Source organism: Nelumbo nucifera, chromosome 4, assembly GCF_055504915.1.
Source record: "Nelumbo nucifera cultivar China Antique chromosome 4, China Antique-T2T, whole genome shotgun sequence".
NCBI lineage: Eukaryota > Viridiplantae > Streptophyta > Magnoliopsida > Proteales > Nelumbonaceae > Nelumbo > Nelumbo nucifera.
This window is the reverse complement of record NC_142652.1, coordinates 63,763,822-63,791,139: the sequence shown is the minus strand read 5'-3', so window position 1 is coordinate 63,791,139 and position 27,318 is coordinate 63,763,822. Positions and strand designations below refer to the sequence as shown.

Genomic DNA, 27,318 nt, shown 5'->3' with positions numbered 1-27,318 from the left:
TGGTTTCAAGAGGGATTTAAGGGACAATGAATGTGCTTCCCTTGATCAGTTGTTGGCCATCTTGGAATCAGTCTTTATGGAACCTAACTTGGAGGACAAAAGAATTGGTCAATTTCTCCTGATGGCTTATTCACTTGTGCTTCCTTCTTCAATACCCTATTACAACCTAATAATTTGGAGGAGAACTTCTTGGTGAAAGAGATTTGGAGCAAGCCTATTCACCAAAAGTCCAAGCTTTATGTTGGGAAGTATTCCTTGGAAAGATCAATAATTGTGATATACTTCAAAAACGGTCTCATAAATATTTATCTTCTCCTTATACTTTGCAAAGTTAGTAGTGAGACCATTCCTCGTTTGCTAATCTCCTGTCCTTTTGTGCTTTATGTTTGGGAGTTTTTTTGTTCTCTCTTTGGATGCAGGTGGGTTCCTCTCCTAGATGTGGTAAGTCTTTTCAATCCAAGCTTCCTGAGGCAACCAAAGAAGAGAGGAAGGATCATGCGGAAGGCAACTAGGGCAGCAGTGGTGTGGACTATTTGGGAAAGAAAGGAATGAGAGATATTTAAAAAGAATGGCAAATCCAAGGAAGAATTAGTGGAAAGCATAAAGATTAAAGTTCACATTGGGTAAAGACAGTGGAAGTATTTCAAACTTTCACAGCAAATGACTTTTTAAGATCATGGATTGAAGTGGCACAATCAGCTAAAACTAAGGATAGGGTGATTATAGAGGGGAATGCCCCAACAAATAATACAATAAAATTGAACTTGTTCAGAGATTTCTTGGGCAGGGTGGTGGCTATGTACTTGGAACCAATTGCAGATGGGTGTCCCTTGGGGAATCCGGGGTGGGCAGGTAGGGGGGTGTATTCAGAGGTTTCTAGGGCAGGGTGGGAACTTGTTGAAAGAAGAATTAATGGCTTTAATGCAAGGACTAAGATTAGCAAAGCAGCTTGGATTTCAACATTTGGAAGTAGAAGGTGATTCGATGTGGGTAATATCTTGGATAAGTAACAAGAGTGCAGTCCCTTGGATACACAGTCATTCATTTGAAGAAAGAGATTGTTTATCAAAAGAACTGAATATCTTTCCAGAATGGGTTAGAACAGCAAATTGGATAGCGGATTCACTAGCAAAATAAGCGCTTGTACTAGTCCTACATTCAAATTTTGGAATTTATAGTCTTCTTTCTGAGATGAAATATTCTCCATTACCAATAAAAACTTTTTTTTTTATTAGCAAATAAATTTTTATCAGGAGAAGTAAATAGGATTTAGTAAAAGCAGGTTGGAACATCCCAACAGCCCAAGGTTACAATAGAATCACACTTTTGTCCAAAACAGATTTTGTCTATTAAACCCTAGTCCAAAAAGTTTTTATTCAAACCCACCCTGACAGGCATATCTGCTAGATTGTTTGCTGACCTATGAATCCAATTGAACAAGTGGTTTGTTGTCTGTAGTTTGATTTCTATTATCAGATGTCTTAGACTCTAAGGACCTTGTTCTTCTAATGCAAGCCATATCACAACTTTGTGGTCATCTTCCATGATTAAATCAGCTTAGTTGACCAGTCCATTGAACTGCTCAGCTCGAATCATTGGAGAGGTGCTATTGTTTTAGCCTTCAAAGTGTTCTCCAGTTACTCCACAGTAATTAAGCAGGAGTTTGACTTCATAATTTCTAATTGCTCTTCCAATTCTAGATGGTCCTAGATTGTCTAGACAACAATATTAAAATTGAGTTTCATTCTGGGTTATATTCCGTTGCATCATTCTGGGTTATCTTCTTGGTGCATAACTTGTTACTGCATCCCAGTGTTTGAGAATGGAGTCTATTGTCATTCCTAATTTCCTTTGAACTCTTCTCTTGCCATTAAACAATGTGCAATCATTACACTATGTTCTCTACAAAGTGTTCGCTTCCTGCTTTTTCATTAAAGTTTCTCACATTCTATATGATTGTTGCTCTGATTTACTGTCACATTAATTTTCCACTTTTTATATGATGGTAGTTGATGAGAAGCAAATAATTCAACCATGTCTTGTGGAGCAAGACATGTACAACCAAATAAGCAAAACAAGTAAGTCCAAACCTTTACTGCAGAGGAGCAAGATGTAATGAATGATTGACATTCTTCCCATCTTTGAATCAAAGGATACAAACATGAGGGGACAAATACCAATTCAGTCTCCTTTGAAGTATCTAATTGATGCAAGATCTAAGAGTCAAAATTGGAAATTTGTGAAAGTTTTATGTATTTCTATATTTTTAGACAAAAGGGGTATTTTCGTCATTTTGTCCAATCCCATGTGTGCCTGGTCCATGAGATCTTGTTCTTTTAGTTCAGTAGGGCTTATCTTTCAATTTTCAGTTTATTTGCATTAGTAGGTAGAAAGTTATTGTATTTCTTGATGCACAAGATAAGGAGTGGCATTTTTGTAATTATGGTGACCAGTATTCCGGGCCATACAAGTCACTCTATAAATAGATGTATTCTCTTCCTTTTGAGGCCAATGAAGATTTCTGAAGAGCTCTTTTGCAAGTTTGTTGAGAGTGATTCCTACAAACCCTAGAGTGATTCTAGGACCCTTGTAGCGATTCCTTGGGATTTCTTTCTCTACCCTTTCTACTTTTTCTCTATACTTGTCTCTTCTAGCTTGTACTTATTTGTCCTAGTTCTGCTACATCAGTTTTGGTATTAGAGCTAATGGTTAGTTGCTATATTCTCACAAAGTGATGATGCTGTAAGCCTAGGGTATCTTCTAAACAAGCTTATGGGTCTAGGATTAATGATGATCGGGTCTTTCAACCATACAAAGGGTCTCTAGTTCACTTATTTGAGAAGCTGGTGGACCAATGCATATCCAATAATGTCAACTACAAGAGTAAGGTTTCCAAGAAGGTTAGAAGAAAAAGGGAAATACCAAATTTCAAAGGAGATGATGACTTGCAATCATTCTTTGATTAGGTTGCTCAACTAGAAGGGATTGGCATGATATGTCTAACAAACAAACAATTAGATTTGCACACATGGAGTTCCTGGGTCATGCTAAAGTATGGTGAACTCTTGAGCAATGCCTAGAAAATAATGCTGCATATTTTATTACTACATGGGCAGAGATGTAGCGGCGTACACAAGAAAAGAACATTCCACAATACTTCCATGATGATCTATATATGGAGTTGACTAGTCTCAAGCAAGGTATGCTATTTGTAATTCAATAAATGCATAAGTTTGATGAATTATATATTAGATGTGACATTACAGAAATTGAAAGGCACAAATTAGTTTGTTTCACGAATGGAATTGTCTACAGTTCAAATTTATGACTTTGATCATGCTTTTGTATTGGCTCTCAAGATCAAGGTTCAAAATTTTGATACGTATTGGGCCGTATTGGCCGATACGTATCGTATCGGGGGCTTCTCAATATGCCTCTATAGTGGGTGTTTCGGGTAAGACCATGGTTCAGGGGGTAGACGGGCCTTAAACTGACCCCTCTGAACCAGATTGAAAAAAAAAAACTAAAAAAATGGAGAAGTGAACATTGATACAGGTATCAAGGTTCAGGGGGTAGTGGCATATCAGCATGTATCGATATTTTGAACCTTGCTCAAGATAGAGAGGCAACAAGTTACAACAAAGAATTTGAAGCCAATGAGAAGAAGGTACAAAGTTGAAGATAAAGAAGATGATTCCTTGCATTGTTGATGCCCATCTTAGAGGTAAAGTTGTGATGAAGCTAAACAACTAGAATTTCAACCTATAGAAGTTGTAAACATTAAAGATCAAAATGGTGCAGGCCATGAAAATATGGGAGTTTTTGAAGAAAGAGCTTCCAACACCCATGATCAACTTCAGGTGCAAAATGCAAGTGTGTTGGTCATAGTAGATCTTGGTATGGAAATAAGTCATGACTTTACCTTACAAGCTCAGCTGGATCCACCAAAATCAATAATGGAAGAAGCCCAAGAGTTTGTTGAAGAACCAAGGATATCTGAACACATAGAGGTGGTGGTTTCTAAGGACCTCAACTAGAGATTGAAGGAAAGTTCCAAGTGCTACAATTGAGATTGTTGATATTTTTTTTTAGATAAGTAACTGAGGTTGTTGATATTAAAATTTGTAGTGATAAGCAAGGGGAAGATTTACCACGAGATAGGCTGATTGATGATAAGTGTTCAAGAAGCTAATGTTATTAATGATTTAATGAAGAAGGTTATGAAAAGCTGTATTTCAGACACACATTGCTTTCAAGATCCTTTTCTAGCTATGTGTATAGCATCTACTCTACAGTCCACAAGTGTCTTGAAATAGCTACAAAAACTCCTACTCCTTTTTCCATTTAGGTATATCGACTTATCATCCTTAAGTTCTTCAAAACTTGAGTACGAGGTTTTTTGAACCAGGGGAGAATGATGCGTCAAAAATGGAATTTTCTGAAAGTTTTATGTATTTCTATATTTTTGGGTAGTAGGGGTATGTATAATCATTTTGTCTGATCCCATGTGGGCCTGGTTCATAGTATCTTGTTGTTTTAGTTTAGTAGGGCTCATCTTTCAATTTTCATATTTTTGCATTAGTAGGTAGAAAGATATTGTATTTCTTGATGCACAAGACAAGGAGTGACATTTTTGTAATTATGATGACTAGTATTCCGGGCCACACAAGTCTCTATAAAAATTGTATTCTCTTCCTTTTGAAGCTAATGAAGATTTCTTTAGAGCTCTTTTGCAAGTTTGTTGTATGGGGTGATTCCTAGAAACCCAGAGTGGTTGTAGGACCCTTGTGATTCCTTTGGATTTCTTCTCTCATAGCTCTCTCTACCCTTTCTCCTCCCTCTCTGCATCTCTCTTTCTAGCTTGTGCTTGTTTATTCTATCCCTGCTGCATCACTAACTGGTGTTAAGGATGCTTCCTTAATGAAAACCTTCAACTTCAAGAGGGGAAGGACCTTTCCACGCACATCCTTGAAAGGGAGTCCAAGGGAGTTTTTAGAGAGCGGGTCTAGTGTCTTGTAGGACTCGCAAGAAAAGGTTCTCCTAGTGTTAAGAGCCCACACTCAATGATCTTCGCTAATTTGGGTTATAAAGGTTTTTTTATGAGTATTGACTTCCCCAGTTCACATTCACAATCCTTTAGTCCTCCCCTTAAATCTAGATCCCATGAGATGTCCCAGTTTTCAAAAGACACCATGTCAGAATTGAATTTGGTTATTATGTTTGACAAATGGAAAATTCTTGGGAACAGTAAGCATAATGGTCTATTCCCTGCACCCACCCCACCCAACCATAGCTTTTTCCAAAGTCTGGTTTTATTACCCGAGGTAGGATCATACATTTTATTTTGGATGAAGGTAGGGTAGATTGCAATACTTGCTTTCCATGGGCATCTGATACTTTCTTTTCCTATTGGGTTAGCAATCCTCCCATTACCTTGAGGCCACAAGGGATGTTATGTCATCTTCCTTCTCCACCCTTGGATCCAAGGAATTCAAAGGCATCTTAGTAACTTGGTTTAGATCCTCAATTCTTCAATCCATAACTCCGTATTAAAATGATACTACTCTCTCAAGATCAGATGGGCAGAAAGGATTGAGGATGCACCCTCAGTCCTTGGTTCATGGTAAAATTTTGGGTTGACTAGCATTGCTAATTTTTTTGGTGGTTCAATGATTGTTCTCACTGGTTCAAGGATAGCAGAAAGGATGCACCCTGCTTTTCCATATGGTATTGGTTTTTCAGCTAATGCAATTAGATGGGCCAATGGCGTAAGTTCAGGTCTTTGGAAATTGGTAGGTTGTCTTAATAAGATCAAATACAAACTAAACTCTTTCCAATTGAAAGAATGTAGCAGATGGTCTGGGAAGGATTTCTTTTTGGTATGGTAACAATCTTATTCCTTTCTAACTTCTTGTATACTGTGTACATTGTCATGTACATTTTCTGCATTTATCTTACTGAATCTATTTCAGTAGCTTTCTTACCAAAATACATCTAGCAGAGACTATCTTTGCCTAACAATATATTAATGAATATATGTCAGTTTTCTGCCTCCATTGTAATTCTTTTATCAGCAACAATCCAGAACTTTATTTATCGTATAAACAAAGTGTACAAATTTACATTTTACAATTTAGAGTAGCATACACTATCTTCCCAAACAATACATACATCAGCCTCTCCCTGGTGTCTTTCCCCAAAATAGTTCTATATATCCGTGCCTGAAGCATTATTCCTTAACCATCCCACCACCACCTTGAAACCCCCCTCCACAATGTTGTTCCTGGAATTTAAATTCATGCTGAATCTTAGACCATGTAAAAACACCATCAATTCAGCCCTAGTTTAATCTCCATGTCCTATGGTTCCTGAATAGAGTGCTTTTTTTTTTTTGATAAATGAGTGAAATTTTATTAAACCAGCAAATAAGAGTTACATGCAACCCATGGAAAGGCACGAGATGCGACATTTCCTTTAAAGCTAATTATAGAATTATAAGTACAAAAGAAATTACACTGAAGCCCAAAATAAAGTATCCCAGGAAACCCCTTGTTTTGCAAGTGAATCAGCCAATGATTTTGCTGATCTGCCTACCCACTGAACTCTGATTGTCATATTCTTTGTTAACCATTTAACCTTTTTGAGAAGATCTCTAAAACCCCAAATCACAGTGTCTGGATCCTTCAGCAAACCCACTATCACCTGGGAATCTCCTTCAATAATCAGATGCTCTATGCCTAGCTGATTTGCAAGCTGGATTCCTTGTATAGCAGCCAGTAATTCGGCCCTTAAAGAGTCTCCCACACCCGCAGGACCTGAGTACAAAGATATCACATTACTATTTTTGTTTTGCAGCACTCCTCCTATGCCTGAAGGTCCTGGATTTCCTTAGCTACTTCCGTCAAAGTTCAGCTTGATAAACTCCTCCCCTGGTGGCATCCATTCAACCCCATGTCTGTCCTTTCTGTTAGAAGTATTAGCCACTGCTAACCAACTTCTCCATAGGTCATCAAAAAAGTATGCACCAAAGATCTTTAGAGTTTTCAGCCACTGAATTGCCCTTATCAAAATACATTCTTTAACTTCCGAGAAGCTCCTTTCTTTTTCACAAAAGATTCTGGTGTTCCTTTCTTCCCAAGAATAGAGTGCTATTACACATCATGATGTCTAAACTCTGAAGACTCCTTATACCTATACTCCCTGGGTTCCCTAAGCTGCAACCATCAAAATTCATCTTGTCTAATGACCCCAAAAAGAATTAGCAATAAAAGCATCATTTTTCATATCTATTAAAAAAAAGCATTGTTTTTCATGCCAAGGTCCCAACCTCTTTGCTTGTGCAGTCTCCTAATCGACAACGTGGTCTTTCTATGCATTAGGGGTGATAATTTTCAGCTTGGGAATTTTTGAGCTTGGGCCAGGTTTAGATTTTTGTGTCCAAATGTGGCCTCACCTAGGCCCGCATTAGGCTCGAAATATTTAGGGCCATGCCTGGGCCCAACACTTCCAGCCTGACCCAGCCTGCAATATATTATTTTCTTATCAGCAAAAAGGTAGTTTTATTAAATTAATTATATATGTGAGTAGTACAACTTGATGACCAAATGGTCATCCCAAAACAAACCAAAGGTGGTTTACAATCAAGCCCCAAAAAGCTATAGCCTTGTAGTCCCTTGCTTAGAAAGGGAATCCGCTAACCCATTTGCACTTCTTCTCACCCACTTGAATTCAGCATTTATATCCTTTGCAATCCTTTCCACTTCCTTGAAGACATATTTAAGAGTCCATGGGGTATGTCTATTACAACTTGCCCATGAGATAATTACTTTTGAGTCCCTTTCCACCTCCAACTATCTAAGGCCCAGTTGTTTTGCTAACCGCAGTCCTTGTAGCAATTCCATCAATTCAGCCTTCAGAGAATTATCAATACCAAGTGGCCTTGAATATAAGGCAAAGATCTTGCTCTCAGAGTTTCTGATTACAACGCCTATGCTTGCCACACCTGGGTTACCCAAGGAGCTCCCATCAAAGTTCAACATTACTTTATTATTGCCTTTTTGGGATTTCCATTCCACTCTTATTCTCTCTTATATCTATGGGATTTTGCTACCTTAGACCAAACTCTTAGTATATCAATGACTGAGAAATTCTGGAAGCAGTCCAAAGTCTTTACCCAAAGTGCAACCTTCACTTTTATGTAGTCTATTACCTCCTCCAAAGTTCTGCTCTTTCCAGTAAGATTCTGTTGTTCCTTTCTTCCCACACTACCCAACTAATTGCTGCCTTTTGTAGCTCTCCACAATACTCTCCCTCTTTTCTTTGGTTGCTTCAAGAAGTTTTGGTTGAAAATGTCCAACACCTCTTGAGAGGGTCCCACTTGCAGCCAAAAAGAGAATAGAAAACTCCCAAATGCAAAGTATAAAGGAACAAGAGATTAATAAATGGGAGAGGGTCTCTCTACTATCCCTACATAAGAAACATATATGAGGAGAGAGGCAAGAAAAATGCATTCTTTTTTGTAGCATATCACACGTATTTACCTTATCAAGGAAAGCTTCCCTATAGAAAGCTCGAATTTTTTGTGGGAAAATTTCCTGAAATATATAATTTATATATTAAATATAAACTTGTGTATGTTGCATTGCATTCAATGTTTTAAAAAGCATGGGTGGCGTATGATTGGAGGTGCGCTTATAGACAAGGCACCTTCCCAAAAGGCTGTGAGGTGCATACTATGAGGCATTGATGCCTCTGAGGCGTGAGTCTCAAGTGCATGAGACATGCACCTCAAATGTCTTTTCCATGAGGTGTGTGCTTCAGGTGTACGCTTCAAATGCCTTATGCACACCCCATGCAAAAATAAAGGGAAAGGAAAGAAAGAAAGAGGGAAAGAGAAGACAGGGAAAAAAAAGAAAGGGAAGATAAGGGAAATAAAGTTTGGACCAGCCCCCCCCCCCCCCCCCCAACACTCTTTTCTATGCAGCCCTATTTGGTTTTTTGTGCCAAGGGGTCCGGGTCCACTTAGGAGAGCGAGTAAAGTGAGCTCGCCTTCGCTTCGATTGGATTCCCACCCCCCTCCCCTGGTTAGTGTTGTTATGCATCTTCATTCTTCTTGATACAAAATATCTTTCATAGAAAGTATACAAAAATATGACCTCGCCTTTGTATTTCTCCAAAGTGGTGTACCCTTTTCAAAACTAGTGGAGAAAGTTGTTACCACCTTCTAATCTCCTGCCCCTTTGTTGTAAGCCTTTGGGAAAAGCTTTTCGGTCCTTTTGGTTACAAGTGGAATGTGCCCCTATAGATTGGTAGCCTTTTTGACCTTACAACCTTCAAATGGCTGAAGAGAAGAGGTAAAGTTGTGGAGATGTGCACGGGCTGCCTTGGTTTGGACGGTGTGGGAGGAAAGAAATGCCAAAATCTTTAATGTTAAGGAAAGGAATGTGGAGGCAGTTTGTGATGTATAATTAACAGGGCTATACATTGGGCTAAATCAATAGATTTTCAGACTATTCCTTTGATGTTATATCATAGAATCAGTGATTTAAAAGGCACGCCTAGGCGCACGTCCCAGGTGTAACACTTTCAAAAAGGCACACACTTGGTGCTCCTTGTGCTTCAGCCTAAGCATGTGCCTTTTGAAAATCTTTGCATTTTTTCTGTTTTTTTGGTGTTTAACAGTTGGGTTGGTGGCTCCGAAAACCCCAAATTTTGCTAATGTTGCTCATTCATTCATCCTAATAAATGATATTTATTATTATTATTTTTTTGATTTTTTTTGAAGGGCTACACAACAGGGGTAGCTCATACCCCCACCCAACCTAGGTGCAGGTGGGATTTGATCCCTAGTCTCCGCTATGACCAGCAGGAGACCTTACCAACCCGCTTGTTCGCACCTTGCAATGAAAGATATTTTTATGACATACTTAAAGTTATAAAACCGTTTTTATAGGGGTTACAAATTTAAAACCCCGATATGGACTTGTTTGGGCTTGCCTTGGGGGGCTTGGTACAAAGGTAGCTCATAGAATCACGAACGCATAATGTTTAACATAACAGTAGCTATTTGAAGTAATGCAATTGGGAAAAAAATAAAGAGATTAAGAATTTATATGCTTGAATATGTTTTATATGTTATGCTTGATTTTATTTTTAAACTTTCATTTTAATTATGTTTTACATGTTGTGTTTATGTATTTTAATTTGAATAGGTTTTTCAAAGCATTTATTTTAAAATTTATGTTTATATTTTTAATTAATAATGTGCTTAATATTTTTAAGTTTTTGGCATTTTTTATATATTTTTTTGTTTTTTTTGAAATTTTTATTTTTTTTGCATTTTTTGCACCTTGCTTCAAAAAAGGCGCATGCTTCGGGCGGAAAATGGCCCTTGTGTGTTTTTTTTTTGTACCTTGCACTTTACACTGGGCAGAATTGGAAGTTTGTGGCAAATAGCTCGATTGTTAAAGATAAACCTGTTGTAGCTTGGATACCCCCTGAAGAAAGTTTTGTGAAATTAAATTATGATGGCAGCAGCCTAGGAAATCCGGGGCCAGCGGGTATAGGAGGAGTATTTAGAAATTCCAAAAGGCACATTCTTTCTTTATTTTCAGGTCTTGTTGAGTAGGGGATTTGGTGCATGCTGAGTTCCAAGCAGTAATGCAAGGAGTACAGGTTGCTAGAGAGTTAACTGTGATAGGCTGTTAGTTGAAGTAGACTCTAAGCTGATAGTTGGATGGTTGAAGGAACCGGATACAGTGGTCTGGAAATAGTTGGATGGTTGAAGGAACTGGATACAGTGATCTGGAAATACAGGAAAGTAATGAAAAGTTAGATGGCTGATTAGAGATATGACTATTAGTACAATGGGAAAGGGGATCCAGCTAATGGGTTGGCTGATTATTTAGCTAAGCAAGGGGTGCATTAGTCTCGGTTGTTTTGGGCTCAGTTGTAACTCTGTTTTCGTAATGGAAGCGGCACCTCAAATGTCTGTATGGATGCTCTCTTTCTAATGTTCCTGTTTCTTAATAATTTATTATTATTATTATTATTATTTATCAAAAAAGAAACAAAAAAAAAAAGATGAGATCCTCCTTCCTCTTCTTCTTCTTATACCCTTTTCTGCAATATTCTAGTCCTAAAAGAGGTTGCCATGTTGATTTTTGAAGGCAACAGAACATAAATGCAAGTTAGTCAGAATCCATTATTATGGAGATCACTGACATTAGAATTTTGAGATTTGAAATCAAATTGCAGTGTGAAGAGTCTAGTCTATTCATTTTTAATGTGGTTTGGATAGGAATTATTCAATCTAGGGTGGAAGAAGTAAAGGCATACTAGGTGCGTAGTCGTTGCTTACACACCGGTAAGTAGTCAACTGCAGGATTAGATTTCTATGTGAGGGAACTGAAGTGTGGCTAATTGTTTTTACTATAAAAGTCAATTGTATGCAAGTCTGTAAATAAAATCCATTGTACATTTTGAAATCCTTGCTCTTCCCCTATTTAGCAACTTTTGCAACCATGTCAAATAGAAACATGCTTGTGATAGTTTTCTATTGTTGTTTCTTGCATTCTTACTTTTGTTACCAGGAGCCAACTGTGAAGATTGTTGCAAAGAAACATTACTGTATGCTAATGAATTCTATTATTTTATATCCTCTGAGGAGACAACTAATCAAGACATTTTAAATACTAAAGCACTGAGATAAATATAACAAGAATGACCTTGTTGTACTCTTTGTTTAAATGTTTTTATTTTGATCAGCTATTCTTTGTTTAAATGTTGTAGGAAGTTCTGAGAGTCAAAGCAGAGCACGTTGATGACAGCCAAGCCATCTTGAATGATAGGGTGAAGGGACAATTGAAGGTCACTAGAGCATTCGGTGCTGGATTTCTCAAGAAGGTTAGTTTAATGTGTAGTGTTCATCATTTATTGCATTATCTCTGCAATGTGCAATCTATTATTTCTGTGGATTTTCTCTACTTTACTCAACAAGCAAATTGTTTGGTTAAATGATTGAGCATGTTTTCTTCCTTTGGTGGTTTTGATGTTAATGGCTCTTTGCATCTTTTTCTGCTTGCATGTGTCTGAATTTGCTCAACAAACTCTTAGGCACATGTGAGTTGGGGATGCTTCACAGAAAGCACTTGGAAACACATACACACAAACATGCACAAGGGTAGGTATGCTAAGAACTTGTCAATCAATGGAATTGCTGTATGCAGCAAGTTGAGAGTGAATGCTCAGTTTTATTGAGTTTATGCTTAGGAATAGGTAATGTGGTCATTTTAAAGGTCATGGTTAGTTAGGTCGGTCTAGTCTTTAGTTTTAAATGTCTAAAAGTGGTTCAACCAGTGGTTCCATTTACAGGTTGTTTTTTTTTCTTTTTTTTTTTTTTAATTTTCTTTGTGTTTTGAATCTTTTCACAAATAAAATGGCAATCACCTCAATGTGTTCTGTCCTCTCATGAAACACTTCCAAGCTAATGGCATCTTGATTGTCACAATGAAGATGCATAGGAAGTGGTATGAGAAAAAACTATCTCTTGAAGAAGTGTCTTTTACCACATTAGCTCACATGTAACAGTGTTTTCAACCCAGAATTGATCCAGCTGGTTGAACCACCATTTGGGTCGGATTCTGTTGAAACCCACCATTTGGTAAAAAAATGTTGAAACCTGTGAAAATTACCTTGATGTACACTATTAGAGTAGTCCTTGTTGTACAGTATCGTATTCTTATTATTTTATTTGTTCTTTTTTTCCTTCAGCCTTGTAAGGGCATTCTTGTAACTATACATATCTTTTATCTCTTTAATATAAAAGAAACTCTTTAGGGTGGGGGTCGACCGTTCTTGACACCCCTAATTCTGTTTTCCTCTTTCTCTCAATTCGGTTCACTGTTCACATGGTATCAGAGCAGGCTGCCCTTTGATCTTCTTTCTCTATGATTCACCTTGTTTTCTTGATCTATTGAGAACTTGCATCTCTGCTGATTGGTCCTGGACTGTTTTGATCTTTCCAGGAACCATTTTTCTGTTTTCTATGCATCCAAAGAGAGATTTTATTGGATCTCTCTCGTTTGACATCCGTTTGCAACAAGATCTGAAAGGAGTTGTTGCCTAGCCATTCAACATACTCTGGAAGTTTTACTGAGATCCGTGAAGTTTTGAGAGAGATCTGGACTTCTCTTCTAGGCGGTTGTGCCCAGACTTTCCTTTTTTGGACTGTGTGTTCAGTTTTCTTCTTCTATTGGATCTTGAACAATCTTTGGTGAAAGTAAGGGGTTTCTTTATCAGTTTTTAACTCTCGTGGATTTGATTACAGCTTATTTCACTCGTTTTTTATCAAGTTTTACTTTAGTCTAGTTCCTTTAAACTTCTGCCGAACCCTATTTTGTGCTATTTTCTTGCTGTAATGGCTCCAGACAGAGGTAATGTCATTCTTGTGAAGATGAATGGACAAAACTATGGGATGTGGAAGTTCCATTTTGACTTTTATGTTGAAGGGAAAGGTTTAGAAGGATATCTGAATGGAACGGTCACTAAACCAGCTGAGATCGAGGCCAAGGCTTTACAATAATGGAAGTTGGATAATGGTAAGCTTGTTTCTTGGATTATGAGTTCTATTGATTATCATATATATGTACCTATGAGGAGAATGAAAACAGCCTATGAGATGTACTTGTATCTGGAAAAAGTTTATCAACAGTCCAACGTATCTAAACAGTATCAGATAGAATCAGAAATATTTTCTTATATCCAAGGAGATAGGAGGATACAAGAATATTATTATGGTTTTCTTGATTTATGGGCTGAATATGAGATTGTTCACATTGAACCCTTGGATATAGTAGAGTGTGTGAAATATCTTCAGAAACACTTTGAGAAGAGAAAGGTGACGTAGTTCTTGATGAGACTTAGACCTGAATATGAGATAATCAGGTCCAACATTCTGAGTAGGGGAGCACATCCAGATATGGATTCTGTTTAGGGGAACTTCAGAGGGAAGAGACTAGACTTCTCACTGCAGCCGGGTTTGATGGGAAGATGGCTGAAGTTGGGGCTGAAACAGCCTTTGTTGCTCATGGGGGTAAGAAGCCAACCTCCAAGTTCTTCTCCAAAACCCAGTGCTATGAGTGTAAGGGTTTTGGACACATTGCATCTCACTGTAAGAAGAAGAATGTGTGCACCTATAGCAAGCAACATGGTCACATCATTCCAAACTGTCCAGTCCGACCAGCTAAGGGTTCTTAGAAAAAAACTCAGCCCCGGGCCTATCAGGCAACAAATGGACAAGCAACAGATACTGTATCCACCAAGGGTGATTCTTTAGTGAAGGGTGATTCAACAGGTGTCATGGATGAAGGAAAGGTTTGGCAATTGGTGTCTTCTGTTATTTCCTCTGCTTTCTCTGCTATTGGCTTGTCTGGTAAGTTCTTTGCATATTGTTCTTCCTCTTCACATGTTTGGATTATAGATTTAGGTGCCACCAACCATATGACAGGAGCCTACCTCAATCACCCAAATCCTTCCACTGAAACTCACCATAAACATATTATTACTGCCAATGGTGAAAAGTTAGACATCATTGGTAGCAATGATTTATCCCTTCAACTGTTACCAACCAGATCATTTCCTCTCTCCAAAACCCTCTTAGTAATACAGGACTAGTACACTGGGAAGGTGAAAGGGAAGGGGCGTAGGTTGGGCCGTCTGTTTGTGCTGGAGTTCAAGAAAACTCAATCAGGAGCATCCTCAGCTTTACTTAGTTCTTCTTTTTCTGATTCTCTATTGAGTTATAGAAATAATATTTTGGATTTATGGCATAAACGATTGGGATATAAATATTTTGTATTTTTTATAGATGATTGTACCAGATATTCTTGGATTTATTTTCTGTGGCACAAATCAGAAGTCTTTGGTGCATTTAAATTATTTCATACTATTGTGCAAAATCGATTCAAGTGCAATGTGACTATCCTCCGCTCAGATTCAGGGGGAGAATATAGAGACAGGGACTTTTTGGCGTACTTGAGGAGTTATGGAATTCAGCATCAATGCAGTTGCCCAGACACTCCACAGTAGAATGGTGTGGCTGAACGGAAGAATGGACATATTTTTAGTGTTGTTCAGACATTACTACAGGAGTCTCATACTCTAACTTCGTTTTGGGTAGGAGCAACTAGTACAGTCATGTATTTGATCAATTTTCTTCCCTCTGTTCTAGGCAACGCTTCTCCCTTCCGAAAACTTTTTGGTCATCCCCCAGATTTCTCTAGTCTTCATGTTTTTGGTTGTCTTTGTTTTGTTCATCTTCTTGTTCGTGAACGATCTAAATTAACTGCTTAGTCTGCCATGTGTGCCTTTGTGGGATATAGTCCTGACCACAAAGGATTTTTGTGCTATGATCCTGCTATTCGTTGTATTCGGATTTCTCGGAATGTTGTGTTTCTTGAACATATATCCTTCTTTGCTAGGGTTGCTAGATTGTTCCTTCCATCTCTGTTTTGTAGGACTTTGATTCAGATGACACTACTACTTCCTCAATTGAGAGAGATTTTCTCGTCTTCACCCGCAAGTGGCTACGTGTCTTGACTCCTGCGCCTACAACCCCCCTTCCACTTGGTCCAGAGCATCCATCTCCGATATCCTCTGTAAGTGATACCTTGACATAAGATTCTCCTATTTCAGATAGTAGTTCGGTTATTCCACTTCGTCGTTTTACCTGTATTTCTCGACCCCCTGACCGCTATGGTTTTCCTTCAAACCATAGTTCCTTTTCTGCTGTACTTTCTTCAACAGATATCCCTAGATCTTATTAGCAAGCCATTAGAAGTTCTTAGTGGAAAGAAGCCATGTATTGCGAAATTCAAGCCCTCCATGATAATGATACTTGGGGGCTTGTGCCAGCTCCTCCAGATGCTTCTATTGTTGGAAGCCGTTGGGTCTATATGATCAAACTGAAGTCAGTTGGTTCCCTTGATCTAAGGCTCGGTTAGTTGCCCAAGGATACAGTCAGGAATATGGGATTGATTATGAAGAAACATTTGCCCCGATTGCTAAGATCACCACAGTTTGGACTCTTATGGCCATATCTGTTGTTCATTTCTGGACTATTTACCAATTTGATGTGAAGAATGCTTTTCTTCATGGTGAATTGAAGGAGACGATCTACATGAAACCTTCGCTTGGATATTGTAGTGATCCTTCACGTGTTTGTCGCCTAAAGAAGTCTCTATATGGTCTGAAGCAAGCATCCAGGGCTTGGTTTGAGCGCTTCCGGGATGTTGTTGTTGTAGCTGGGTATAATCAGAGTTCCTCTGATTACTCCCTCTTTGTTAAGAGAAGACCCTAGGGTATCACTATCCTTCTATTGCATGTTGATGACATGCTTCTAACTGGGGATGATCATGATGGCATTTGGGAGCTGAAGTCCTTCCTCTTCTTGGGTTTGGAGGTTCATCGTAACAGTCGAGGGTTTCTACCTTTTGGCCATCATGAACAAAGGGAGCAACTCGACATTTATCACCCTAGTTCCAAAGAAAGAGGGGACCTTGGAAGTTAAGGACTTCAGACCTATCAGTTTGGTGGGGAGTTTATACAAAGTAGTAGCTAAAGTCCTGGTGACTAGACTAAAGGAGGTGCTGAAAGATTTAATTTCAAGCAACCAGTTTGCCTTTGTGGAAGGGAGACAGAATATTGACAGTATACTAGTGGCTAATGAATGTGTAGAAGAAAGAAGACAAAGTGGCAAAGCAGAGGTAGTAATCAAGGTAGATCTGGAAAAGGCCTATGACAAAGTGGATTGGGACTGCTTGGTAGAGATTTTAAACCGAGAGGTTTTGGAAGTAGGTAGGTGAGATGGATTAGAGGGTGCATAAGCTCTGCTTGGTTTTCAATCCTAATAAACGACGAACCTATTGGCTATTTTAATGCAAACAGGGGCCTAAGACAAGGCTGCCCTCTCTCCCCCCTACTCTTCACTTTGGTGGCTGATATCGTCAGTAATTTGCTTCAAAAAATGGTGGAGTGAAACCTGCTGAAAGGGTTTGAGGTAGGTAGAGAAGAAATTCAGGTATCTCACTTGATGTTGGCAGATGATGTAATCTTGTTCTTGGAGGCGGATTGGGACAATGTATCCAACCTAAAAAGGGCGTTAAACATTTTTGAGCTAGTGACTGGTCTTAGAATTAATTTCTCTAAAAGCAGTATTATGGGCTTAAATGTTAGTCAGTTAGTGACTTTGTTGAATTGGTTCAAGGAGCTGTTAGGTTGTAAACTGGAGAGGCTTCCCATTGCCTATTTGGGAATGCCTCTTGGTGGGAATCCAAGGAGTCAAAGCTTTTGGGATCCAGTGGTAGAAAAATGTGAGAGATCGGCCATGTGGAAGAAAAGCTACCTATCAAAAGGGGGAAGACTTACACTTATTAAGGCTTCCCTTGCCAACTTGCCTCTACCTATTATCTGTCAGTTTTGTGAGTCCCGGGCAAAGTAAAAATGGTAAGATTGAGAAGCTCCAGCGGGGTTTCCTATGGGAAGGAGGTGGTGAAAAGAAGTGCCATTTAGTTTGTTGGAATCCGGTTTGCAAGCCCAAGGAAGCCGGAGGATTGGGGCTAGGACATATTAAAGAAAGGAACATAGCCCTTCTTGGAAATTGGTTGTGGAGGTACTCCTTGGAGACGGAAGCTTTGTGGATAAAAATCATCAAAAGCAAGTACAGAAGACACGCCAATGGTTGGGATAGCAAGGTCCACTTAAACCAAGTCAAAGCCTCTAACCCTTGGAAAGGTATTTCTTCTTTTTATGACCTCTTTATTGATTCTGTGAGATACCAGGTGGGAAACGGGAATAGAATCAAATTTTGGACTGATTTGTGGTGGGGAGAGGATTCCCTCTTTAACTCTTACCCTAGAATTTTTAACCTGTCCTGCTCCAAAGAAGCCACTGTAGCCTTTAGCCTTAGCCCCTCTCCTTCAGAAACCAGTTGGAATCTGAACCTCAGAAGGCCATTAAGAGAGATAGAGCTTGCTGATATATCTAGTTTGCTAAGCTCTCTTAGTGAGGCCTACATCTCTCTTGTCACCCCTGACTAGAGGATCTGGAAACTTAATCCTGCTGGCAAGTTCTCAACTAACTCCTTTTTCAAGGCTCTAGTGTTGGAAGATCAAAGCTTTCCCTTTCCGATGAAGAATGTTGGGAGCTCACATATCCCACATAGAGTTTCCTTCTTTATTTGCTGCTTAATGAAAATAAACACTTGCGACCTGATCCAGAAAAAGCTTAGTGGAAAATTATGTATCTCCCCCATGTATGTTCTCTTTGCCTTGGCGATGGAGAGACAGCTGATTACATCCTTCTCCACTGCCCTGTCACAAGGAACGTTTGGTGTTTCTTCCTAAACTTAGTTGGCTATAGCTGGGTATTCCTAGAGAAGGTGGTGGACCTCCTGTGGCAATGGAAAGGCAAAGGCTTAGGAAAAAGAGGAAGGTTATACTGGAGAACGGTGACCCATGCAATCCTATGGGGTATATGGGAAGAAAGGAACAACAGAACTTTTGAAAACAAAACCAGAAATGTTGAAGACCTAATTTCTTACATAACTTTCCTCTGCAATCTTTGGGTGGTTAACTCTGAAGTTTTCAAAGGCTTGTCCTTAAATGACCTTCATAGCAGCCTTCCAGCTATCCTGCAGTCCTCTCCAAGATCTGAGTCGATCATGAGAAACCTTGATAGAGAAGATGGTGTGATGACCCTAAACTTTGACAGCAGTGCCCAAGGCTCTACTGGTCAAGTAGGAGTTGGAGGTGTAATCCATGGGGAGAGGGGGATTTGCTGGGTATGTAGTGGTCCGATTGGGAGGGCTTATGCTACAAAGGCAGAGGTATTGTCTGCACTTACAGGAATTTGGTTTGCCAAACAGCTAGGATTATTCTCTTTAACTATCAAGGGGGACTCTGCAAATATTATAGCCTGGCTAAGGGAGAAGGAGGGCCTTGGAGACTTGCACATCTGTTAGCTGAAGCTTGGGATATCTTGGAGTCTATGAATGTGAATCTGATCTGAATTCCTAGGGAGCAAAACATTGTTGCTGAAAGCCTTGCAAATTCAGGGGTTTTCAGAGGAAGCTTGTTTAGTGACATCTGTTTGCCTATGTAATTCTGCTTTAGTTGCTTTAGTTTTCTGTACATCCACTCATGTGCTTCTTCCTGTTTTATCATCAATAAAAGTTACCTTTGCTAAAAAAAAGGGTAGTGTTTTTGATAGATAGATATAAGGTGCGGAGTCTAGATGGTTTTACAATGGCCTTCTATCAAGGTTGTTGGGAGATCCTAAAAGATGATCTTTGTGAGATGTTTAGAGAATTTGTTGATAATCACATAGTAAGCCCAAGGGTCAATGCTACATTTTTTGGCTTTAATTCCTAAGAAGATTGATGTTATTCACCCCAAGGACTTTAGGCCAATTAGCTTGGTGACTAGTATCTACAAAATTTTTAGCTAAGGTACTATTCCTTGAGAATCAAAGATGTGCTCCCTTCCTTACTCTGTAAAGCCCAAGGGACCTTTGTACAAGGAAGACGAATTACAGATCATATCCTAATAGCTAATGAGTGTTTGGAGGAAATGAGAAGATCTAAAAAGAATGGTTTTGTTTGTAAGTTGGATTTGGAAAGGGCCTATAGTAAAAGATGTTGATAGTTGATTTTAATATAATCTTTGTGAAGAAAAGAAGCAGATGTTGAAAGGTTTCAGCTAGAGAGAAAGAGAGAGAATAAGAAGTAGAAGAAAATGGGAGGTAGCCAAAAAGAATTAGTTCTGGCTGCCGCCTTCCTTTGATTTATATACTTCATAAAAAAGAATGAACAAATACAATAATACCCTTAGTAAGTTGGCTACAAGTAGCTGAAAAGACATAACTTAAACTAACATAAGCTGATGGGTAAGGCCCAATAACTTCCTAACTAAATAAAGTAAATAAAAATAAAACAAAGCTAGTCCTAATAACTTAACATCGACCCAAATTCAACACTCCCCCTCAAGTTGGGAATAAATGTCATACATTCCCAACTTGCGTAGATCATACTCCAGCTTGTTTCTTGCAACACCTTTTATAAGAAAATCAGCAAGCTGCAAATCAAATGCAACATATGGAAGGCAAACTTCCCCTGAAGTCGCCCTTTCTCTTATAAAATGTCTGTCCCCTTCAATGTGTTCATCCTATCATGCGGAATCGGGTTGTGTGCAATGTTAATTGCTGCCTGATTATCACAGTATAGCATCATAGGTTCTTCTGCCTCAATCCCAATTTCTCCTAACAAGGAACGGATCTAGAGGAGATATGAAACCCCATGTGCCATGGCTCGCAGGAGTAGGAGAAGAGAGAGAAGAAGCAGCTGCTCCCTTCAGATGCCTCCAAAACAAGTGGGACTTGAACCGCCCCCTTCCGAAAACTTCAAAGAACCCTAAAAAACTAAGGCGTCACTTCCTAGGTCAAAAATGAAGAGTCCTACAAAAGCAGGACTCTCTCCCTTTCTCTAGTTCTTCCTGATTTTGGTGAAAAACCCTAGCCAGCAACAAGGCAATGCAGATCCACCAAAAAATCCAAAAACTGGGCTTACCTGAGGTATTCGATCAGCCTCTCACCTCACCATGCAGTTGGCTGATCTAGGGCTGCATGATGGAGCAGCTCAAGTCACCTTTGGTTTGCTCTGATACCAAGTAGAAGATGCTGATATTTGATTTTAATATAATCTTTGTGAAGAAAAGAAGTAGATGTTGAAAGGTTTCAGCTAGAGAGAAAGAAAGAGAAGAAGTAGAAGAGAATGGGAGGTAGCCAAAAAGAATTAGTTCTGGCCGCCCCCTTCCTTTGATTTATATACTTTATAAAAAAGAATGAGCAAATACAATAATACCCTTAGTAAGTAGCTGAAAAGACATAACTTAAACTAACATAAGCTGATGGGCCTAAGGCCCAAAAACTTCCTAACTAAATAAAGTAAATAAAAATAAAACAAAGCTGGGCCTACTAACTTAACATCGGCCCAAACTCAACACCTATGGTTTGGTGGATTGGCAGTTCCTATCACAAGTTTTGAGAAATTGCAGGTGTGGAGAAAGGTGGTGCAAGTGGATTCACAGATGTGGTCACTTCTCTATCTTGGTTAATGGAGTAGTTAAGGATTTCTTTCCAGCTTGTAGGAGTGTAAGGCAAGGGGATCCTCTCCCCCTATCCTTTTCATTTTATTAGCTGATGTACTCAGTGGGAAGAGGTGTCTGGAATTAGATTGGAATGGGCTATTCCGATTCCAACTGCTTGGTTGGGCGGAATCGGAATCCCATTTCCACCCCTGGTGGAATGGCATTCCCCCATTTGAAGGAATGGCCATTCCCTCCCCCTCCCTTGGGAATGAAATCCCATTCCTACTGATTCCAATTCTCATTCCCATTCTTGTCTGAACCAAACAGACTATGGGACTAGACCATTCCGATTTCAATTCCAATTCCGACTGCAAACCAAACGGGCTCTTAGTAAATGGGTGGAAAATAGGTAGGGATGGAGTGTCAGTTATCCATCTCCAATTTGTAGATGATTTACTAATTCTCTGTGAAGGGGGAGATCTTAAGAAGGTGAGAAATCTGAAGGTGCTGGTATCCAATCTGAGAGTCAACCTAGAAAAGAATAGTAGTAGGGAGGTGGAGGCTATTGCAAGGTGTTTAGAGTGTTCTATTTCTTCTTGGCCTATGACCTACTTGGGACTTCCTTTAGGGGCACACCCTAGGGAGAGTAGTTTTTGGTGCTCGGTTGTTGAGAAGTTTGAAAAGAGATTGGCATTGTGTATCTCCTTGGGGGGTAGAATCACATTGATTAGAGCCACCCTGGCCAACCTACCAACCTATTTTCTGTTTGTCTTTAGGATTCCTTCTAGGGAAGCCAAGAAATTGGAAAAATTTATGAGGGACTTCCTTTTGGAACCGAGGGAAAGTAGGAAAGATAATCTGTTGAAGTGGCTATGCAGATGGCCACTAGAGAGAGAGAGAGAGACTGGGCATGAGGCAGTAGGAAGTATTCGTGGTCATTCAGAGAATGGGTGGGATGCTGGGTTATCTCACTGAGTAACTTTGACAACACCTCGGGAGGCAATTCACAGTATTCTTCCTCGACTCCTCAAAAGCATTGAAGTTTCTCATGCTTGTAGGTATTCTTTGATTAGGATTATTGGTTTCTGTTGTAAACTGTATGACATTAAAATCACCTCCCAAGCACCAAGGCCCCTTCCACAGACCTCTAACTGCCCCCAGCTTTTCACAAAAATGAACCCGTCTCTATAGGAATTTGGACCATAAACATTTGTCAAAGCCCATTCCCTGCTATCACTAGATCTCCTAATTTTTATTGAGATAGAGAATTGCCCAACCAGTTCCTCCACACATTCCACTTCATCATTTTTCTAAATGGTAAGAATTCCTCCTGATGCACCCCAAGAGGGTGCAAATGCCTAGTTCAATCCCCCGATTCCCCAAATACTCTTAATCTATCTTCTGTCAATTTCTGAGAGTTTTGTTTCTTGAGTCAAAACTAAATCCAGCTTCCCCTTTATTAGAGTATCCTTTATGAACCTCCTCTTAGTGGCACTGCCTAATCCCCTCTCACATTCCAACCGATTAACTTCATTCTTAAAAGAAGTGGAACCCAAACCATATATTCCTTAGCTTAATGGTCCCCTCCCCTTTGTTTTCTCCTGTTTACTTCCCTATCATAAGCTATGTCACTAATCAATTTGCCCACTTCACTCTTCTTCCTTTTCTTTACCTTCTCTAAGCCTTTATCCTTCCTCAAGTACACCTTTACCCCTCTCGAACTTTCTATGGTAGCCTTCCTTTTATTCTTACTTAAACTAACCTTTTGTTCTGGAGACAAATTCCTACCCTCCAAGTCACTATCTCTGCTCCTACGAGGTGGGGCAGACCTATATGAGTTTCCAGTTCCAGCATTCTCCCTGTCAACCTTTGAAATCAAAGCTGTTAAATTGTCTAACACCTAGCCAAGGACTCTCTCCTCCGCAGCAATTTCACCCTTCTTTTCTACATCTACTGAGAAACCAGGCATAGTGACAACTTGATCCCAGCATTCAAGGGATCTTGAGGAATAGTTGGAGCTGCAAAAATCAGGGGACACACAAGGGGAAGCAACATTAGCAACAACGAAAGCAGCATTAACAAAAAAGGAATCAAAGTGAGGGACAACTGAGGAGTGAGGAACTCCCTGCTCTAAACTTTCGCTAGCCACCCCATCAACAGGCTTTGATTGGTCAGAGACTTATCAGGTAAACCTTGTTCAACTTCCTGTGACAATCGCTCTTGAGTTTCCTGGATCGACAAGGGGTTATGATACTTGATCCCAACTTGTGTATCTTGTCTTTGGTCTTGGCATGGTGGGTCGACATGTACTCCTAACACAGCCAAGATCTCCTCACAATCAGTAAAAGTCTCTACAGAACCAAGAATTTTTAGCTGCACTGTGTCATCACAAGAATTCTCCTCAAAATTTTTAGCTGCAATTTTCTTCTCAAAATTCTTTTCTGCACCATGTTTTCCAAGATCTCTAGATATTTGCACAATAGATAAAGTTTGAACCTCGTCTTTCTGACAAAATCTCTTTAACAAGGGCAGCATAGTGGTCCTCAACATAGCTATTCTCTCCATATTCCCTCCTTTGTGTTATTACCCTTATTGGTTGTTATTAGTCCCTCTTGTACCTCTCCATCCAGCATCATTTTGTGTTCAGCTAAGCTCTTTTTAAGTTTCTTCACTACTTGCAAGTTCCCTATAGGCCTCTATGATGTTGTCCTATTTGGCTTCTTGAACCAATTTATTTGAGGTGATGAGAGTAGTGCTTGGCTTAGGTTCTTTCTTTGGACTTGAATTGAGCCGCATTGGCTTAATTGTTTAAGAGTTATATTCTTATTGTCTTTCACAAAACTAAATGTATTCTTGTCCCCATAATGAATAGTCTTACAATCATGTTGCCATTGGGCGACCCAAAAGAATATACATGCATCCATTGAAACAACATCACACCTAATAGACTTGTAATCTGAGGAGCTATACTCGAAGTAGCAAAGAAGAGAAGAGAACCACAGAAATGAAGAGAATGTCGAAATGTACTAGCCAGTCGACCAGTCTTTTATTTATAGATGAATGTAGTACAAGGTACAAGAAATTACTGGGATGCCCCTGATTAGTGATGGGACACCCAGATGACTTAAATCATTAAACAGGATTAGGCCCATTAACACAGGCCCAGTTACAAGATAAGTTAAACATAAGAATGGGCTAATAAGAACTCTTATCAGCTGAACATCACTCTAACATTCTAACACTCCCCCTCAAGCTAAGCATGGATATCAATCATGTTTAGCTTACCAAGTATGTCCCTGAACTTTGTTGTTGCCAGCCCTTTTGTTAATACATCTGCAATCTGCATCTCTGATGGAGTATAAGGCACACAGAGTTCTCCTGAAATAATTCTCTCTCTGACAAAGTGTCGATCAATTTCAATATGTTTTGTCCTGTCATGCTGCACGGGATTGTTAGCAATGTTGATAGCAGCTTTATTATCACAATACAGCTTGAGAGGACCCTCAGTCTTGATACCAAGCTCATTAAGGAGAGTTCTGAGCCATAAGAGTTCAGCAACCCCGTGTGCCATAGCTCGGTATTCTGCTTCTGCACTTGATCTAGCCACAACATTCTGCTTCTTACTGCACCATGTGACTAGGTTTCCTCCCAAGAATGTACAGTAACCTGAGGTTGATTTTCTGTCTCCAACAGACCCAGCCCAATCAGCATCAGTGTAGGCTTCAATTTCAAGTCTGCTGTTTTTCCTAAATAGAATTCCTTTCCCTGGGCAAGTCTTCAAGTATCTGAGAATTCTTTCCACTGCTCTCATATGAGGGGTCTTTGGTGAGTGCATGAATTGACTGACAACATGCACTGCATAGACAATGTCTGGCCGAGTAAGGGATAAGTATATCAGTTTTCCTACCAATTCTTGTAATCCATGGTTTGGTTCTATTGGAGTGTCTGCTGGCCTGCACCCCATCATGCCTGTTTCCTCTAGGAGATCTAGCACATATTTAGATTCCTTCTCTTGATCTAGCAACTTCAATCCCAAGAAAGTATCTCAGATTTCCCAGGTCTTTGATCTCAAATTCTGAAGCTAAGAACTTCTTCAGCCTTTTCATCTCTTTCACATCATTTCCAGTAATCATCATATCATCCACATACACAATGAGTGCTGTAAGTTTGTCATCCTGTCTCCTTGTAAATAATGTATGATTTGCACTGCTTTGAGTGTACCCCACTTTCTTCATGGCCAAACAAAGTCTCTCAAACCATGCCCGAGGAGATTGCTTCAAACCATATAATGCTTTCCTTAGTTTACATACCTTCTTTCCAACATCATATCCAGGTGGGGATTCCATGAATACCTCTTCATGAAGATCACCATTTAGGAAGGCATTCTCCACATCCAGTTGATGAAGTTCCCAAGAGAATTTTGCTGCTAGTGACAGTAGAACCCTGATTGTGTTGAGCTTTGCTACTGGGGCAAAGGTTTCCTTGTAGTCAATTCTTTCCTTTTGTGTAAATCCCTTTGCCACAAGTCTGGCCTTGTACCTCTCAATTGACCCATCTTCCCTGTGCTTTACTGTGAATACCCACTTGCACCCAACAGTGCCTTTCCCCTCTGGCAGGTCCACCAATTCCCACGTTCCTGCTTTCATTAGGGCTTTCATCTTTTCATTCATGGCTTCTTTCCACCTTGGATCAGATGCCGCCTCTGAATACCTGGAAGGGACACATATAGAGGAAAGAGCAGACACAAAGGAATGATAGGCAGGGGATAAGTGTAAGAAACATAATCAGCTATGGGATGCCGAGTGGTACAAGAACGAACAGGCTTACGGAGAGCAATAGGAAGATCCAAATCTGAATTGAGCGAGTCAGAATTACCTTGGATTGCAGAGACAGATTGATCTGAGTTCAACTGGTTGCAATCATGAGGTTGAGGGCCCTTCTTCCTTCTACTGTATGTAAGTATCTCTTTCTCTTGTTTACTGGAACCTTCAGAAGCATCAGCCGAATCTGGAGAAGTAACTGGCATAGTGGGAGTCTCACTAGGTTGACCCGGAATATTAAAACTAGGAGTAGTGGAAGGTGATGAAAGGGGAACAAAAAAGAAGGGAGGATGAGAATCCTCTTCCAACCCACTACTCTCCCCCTGAAGAGGATTCTGAGAAGACTGAAAATAGGGTTGAGACTCAAAAAAGACTACATCTCTGGTGACATATTTTTTCTTGGAGACAGGATCATAACACTTATACTCCTTTTGCGTAGGAGAGTACCCCAAAAATATTCCCTTTGTAGGCTTAGGATCCCACTTGGTTTTCTTTGGATCCTTCACATGTATGAAGTGAGAATACCCGTGGGGGAAGAGGAAATTCTAGAAGAGTGGGACACAAAATAGAGAAAGGAGTCTTCATACCCAGTACCTTAGATGGCATCCGATTTATCAGGTATGATGCAGTGAGAATAGCTTGAGACCAATATTGCTTGGGTACATTGTGCTGGAAAAGAAGGGCTCGAGCTGTCTCCAATAGGTGCCTGTTCTTGCGCTCAGCAACCCTATTTTGCTGAGGGGTGTAAGCACATGATGATTGATATAACATGCCTGCATCTTCCATGAATGAGTTCAGGGATCTTTCAAAGTATTCAGCTGCATTGTCTGAACGGAATTGCTTGATCTTTTTATCAAATTGTGTTTCAACCATCTTGCAAAACATCATAGTTATCCGGGGAACTTCATCACGTCCTTTCAATAGATAAATCCAAGTGCACCGAGAATAATGGTCAATAAAACTGATAAAGTAACGGAAGCCATCAATGGAAACAATGGGTGAAGGACCCCAAACATCAGAATGAACCAAATCAAAATGGGCTTGAATTTCATTACTAGAAATTGGATACATTGATCTACATTGTTTTGACATTTGACATACATCACAAATTAAACTCTGACTCGGAATGCCCTTACATAGTTCGGGAAACAACATTGCTAAAGAAGAAAAAGACAAATGACCTAGCCTAACATGCCACAAGTGCAGCGTAGCTATTGACTCCACACTTTCCGGACTAGTAGCAGAAGCTTGCAAGGCTGAGCTAACATCTTCATCAAAATAGTAGAGGCCCCCATACTCATGACCACTCCCAATCGTTCTCCTCGTCAATCTATCCTGGAAGACACAATGAGAAGGAA

The 27,318-nt window shown here is 39.7% G+C and overlaps 1 protein-coding gene across 3 annotated transcripts in view; it reads left to right on the top strand.

The window, feature by feature from the left end:
- The window catches only part of POL (Protein phosphatase 2C family protein), a 55,795-nt gene that overhangs the window by 7,489 nt on the left and 20,988 nt on the right, over window positions 1–27,318 (top strand). For 2 of the 3 annotated variants that reach the window (XR_734131.3, XM_010249331.3), the window contains one exon: window positions 11,791–11,904. Coding sequence is in view for 1 of the 3 variants with exons in the window: in XM_010249331.3 (XP_010247633.1) it covers window positions 11,791–11,904 (114 nt within the window). In the remaining 2 variants the exon portion in view is untranslated. Of the gene's footprint in view, window positions 1–2,782; window positions 3,201–11,790; window positions 11,905–27,318 lie in introns of those variants that run through there. The other variant, XR_016085829.1, reaches the window with a different exon arrangement.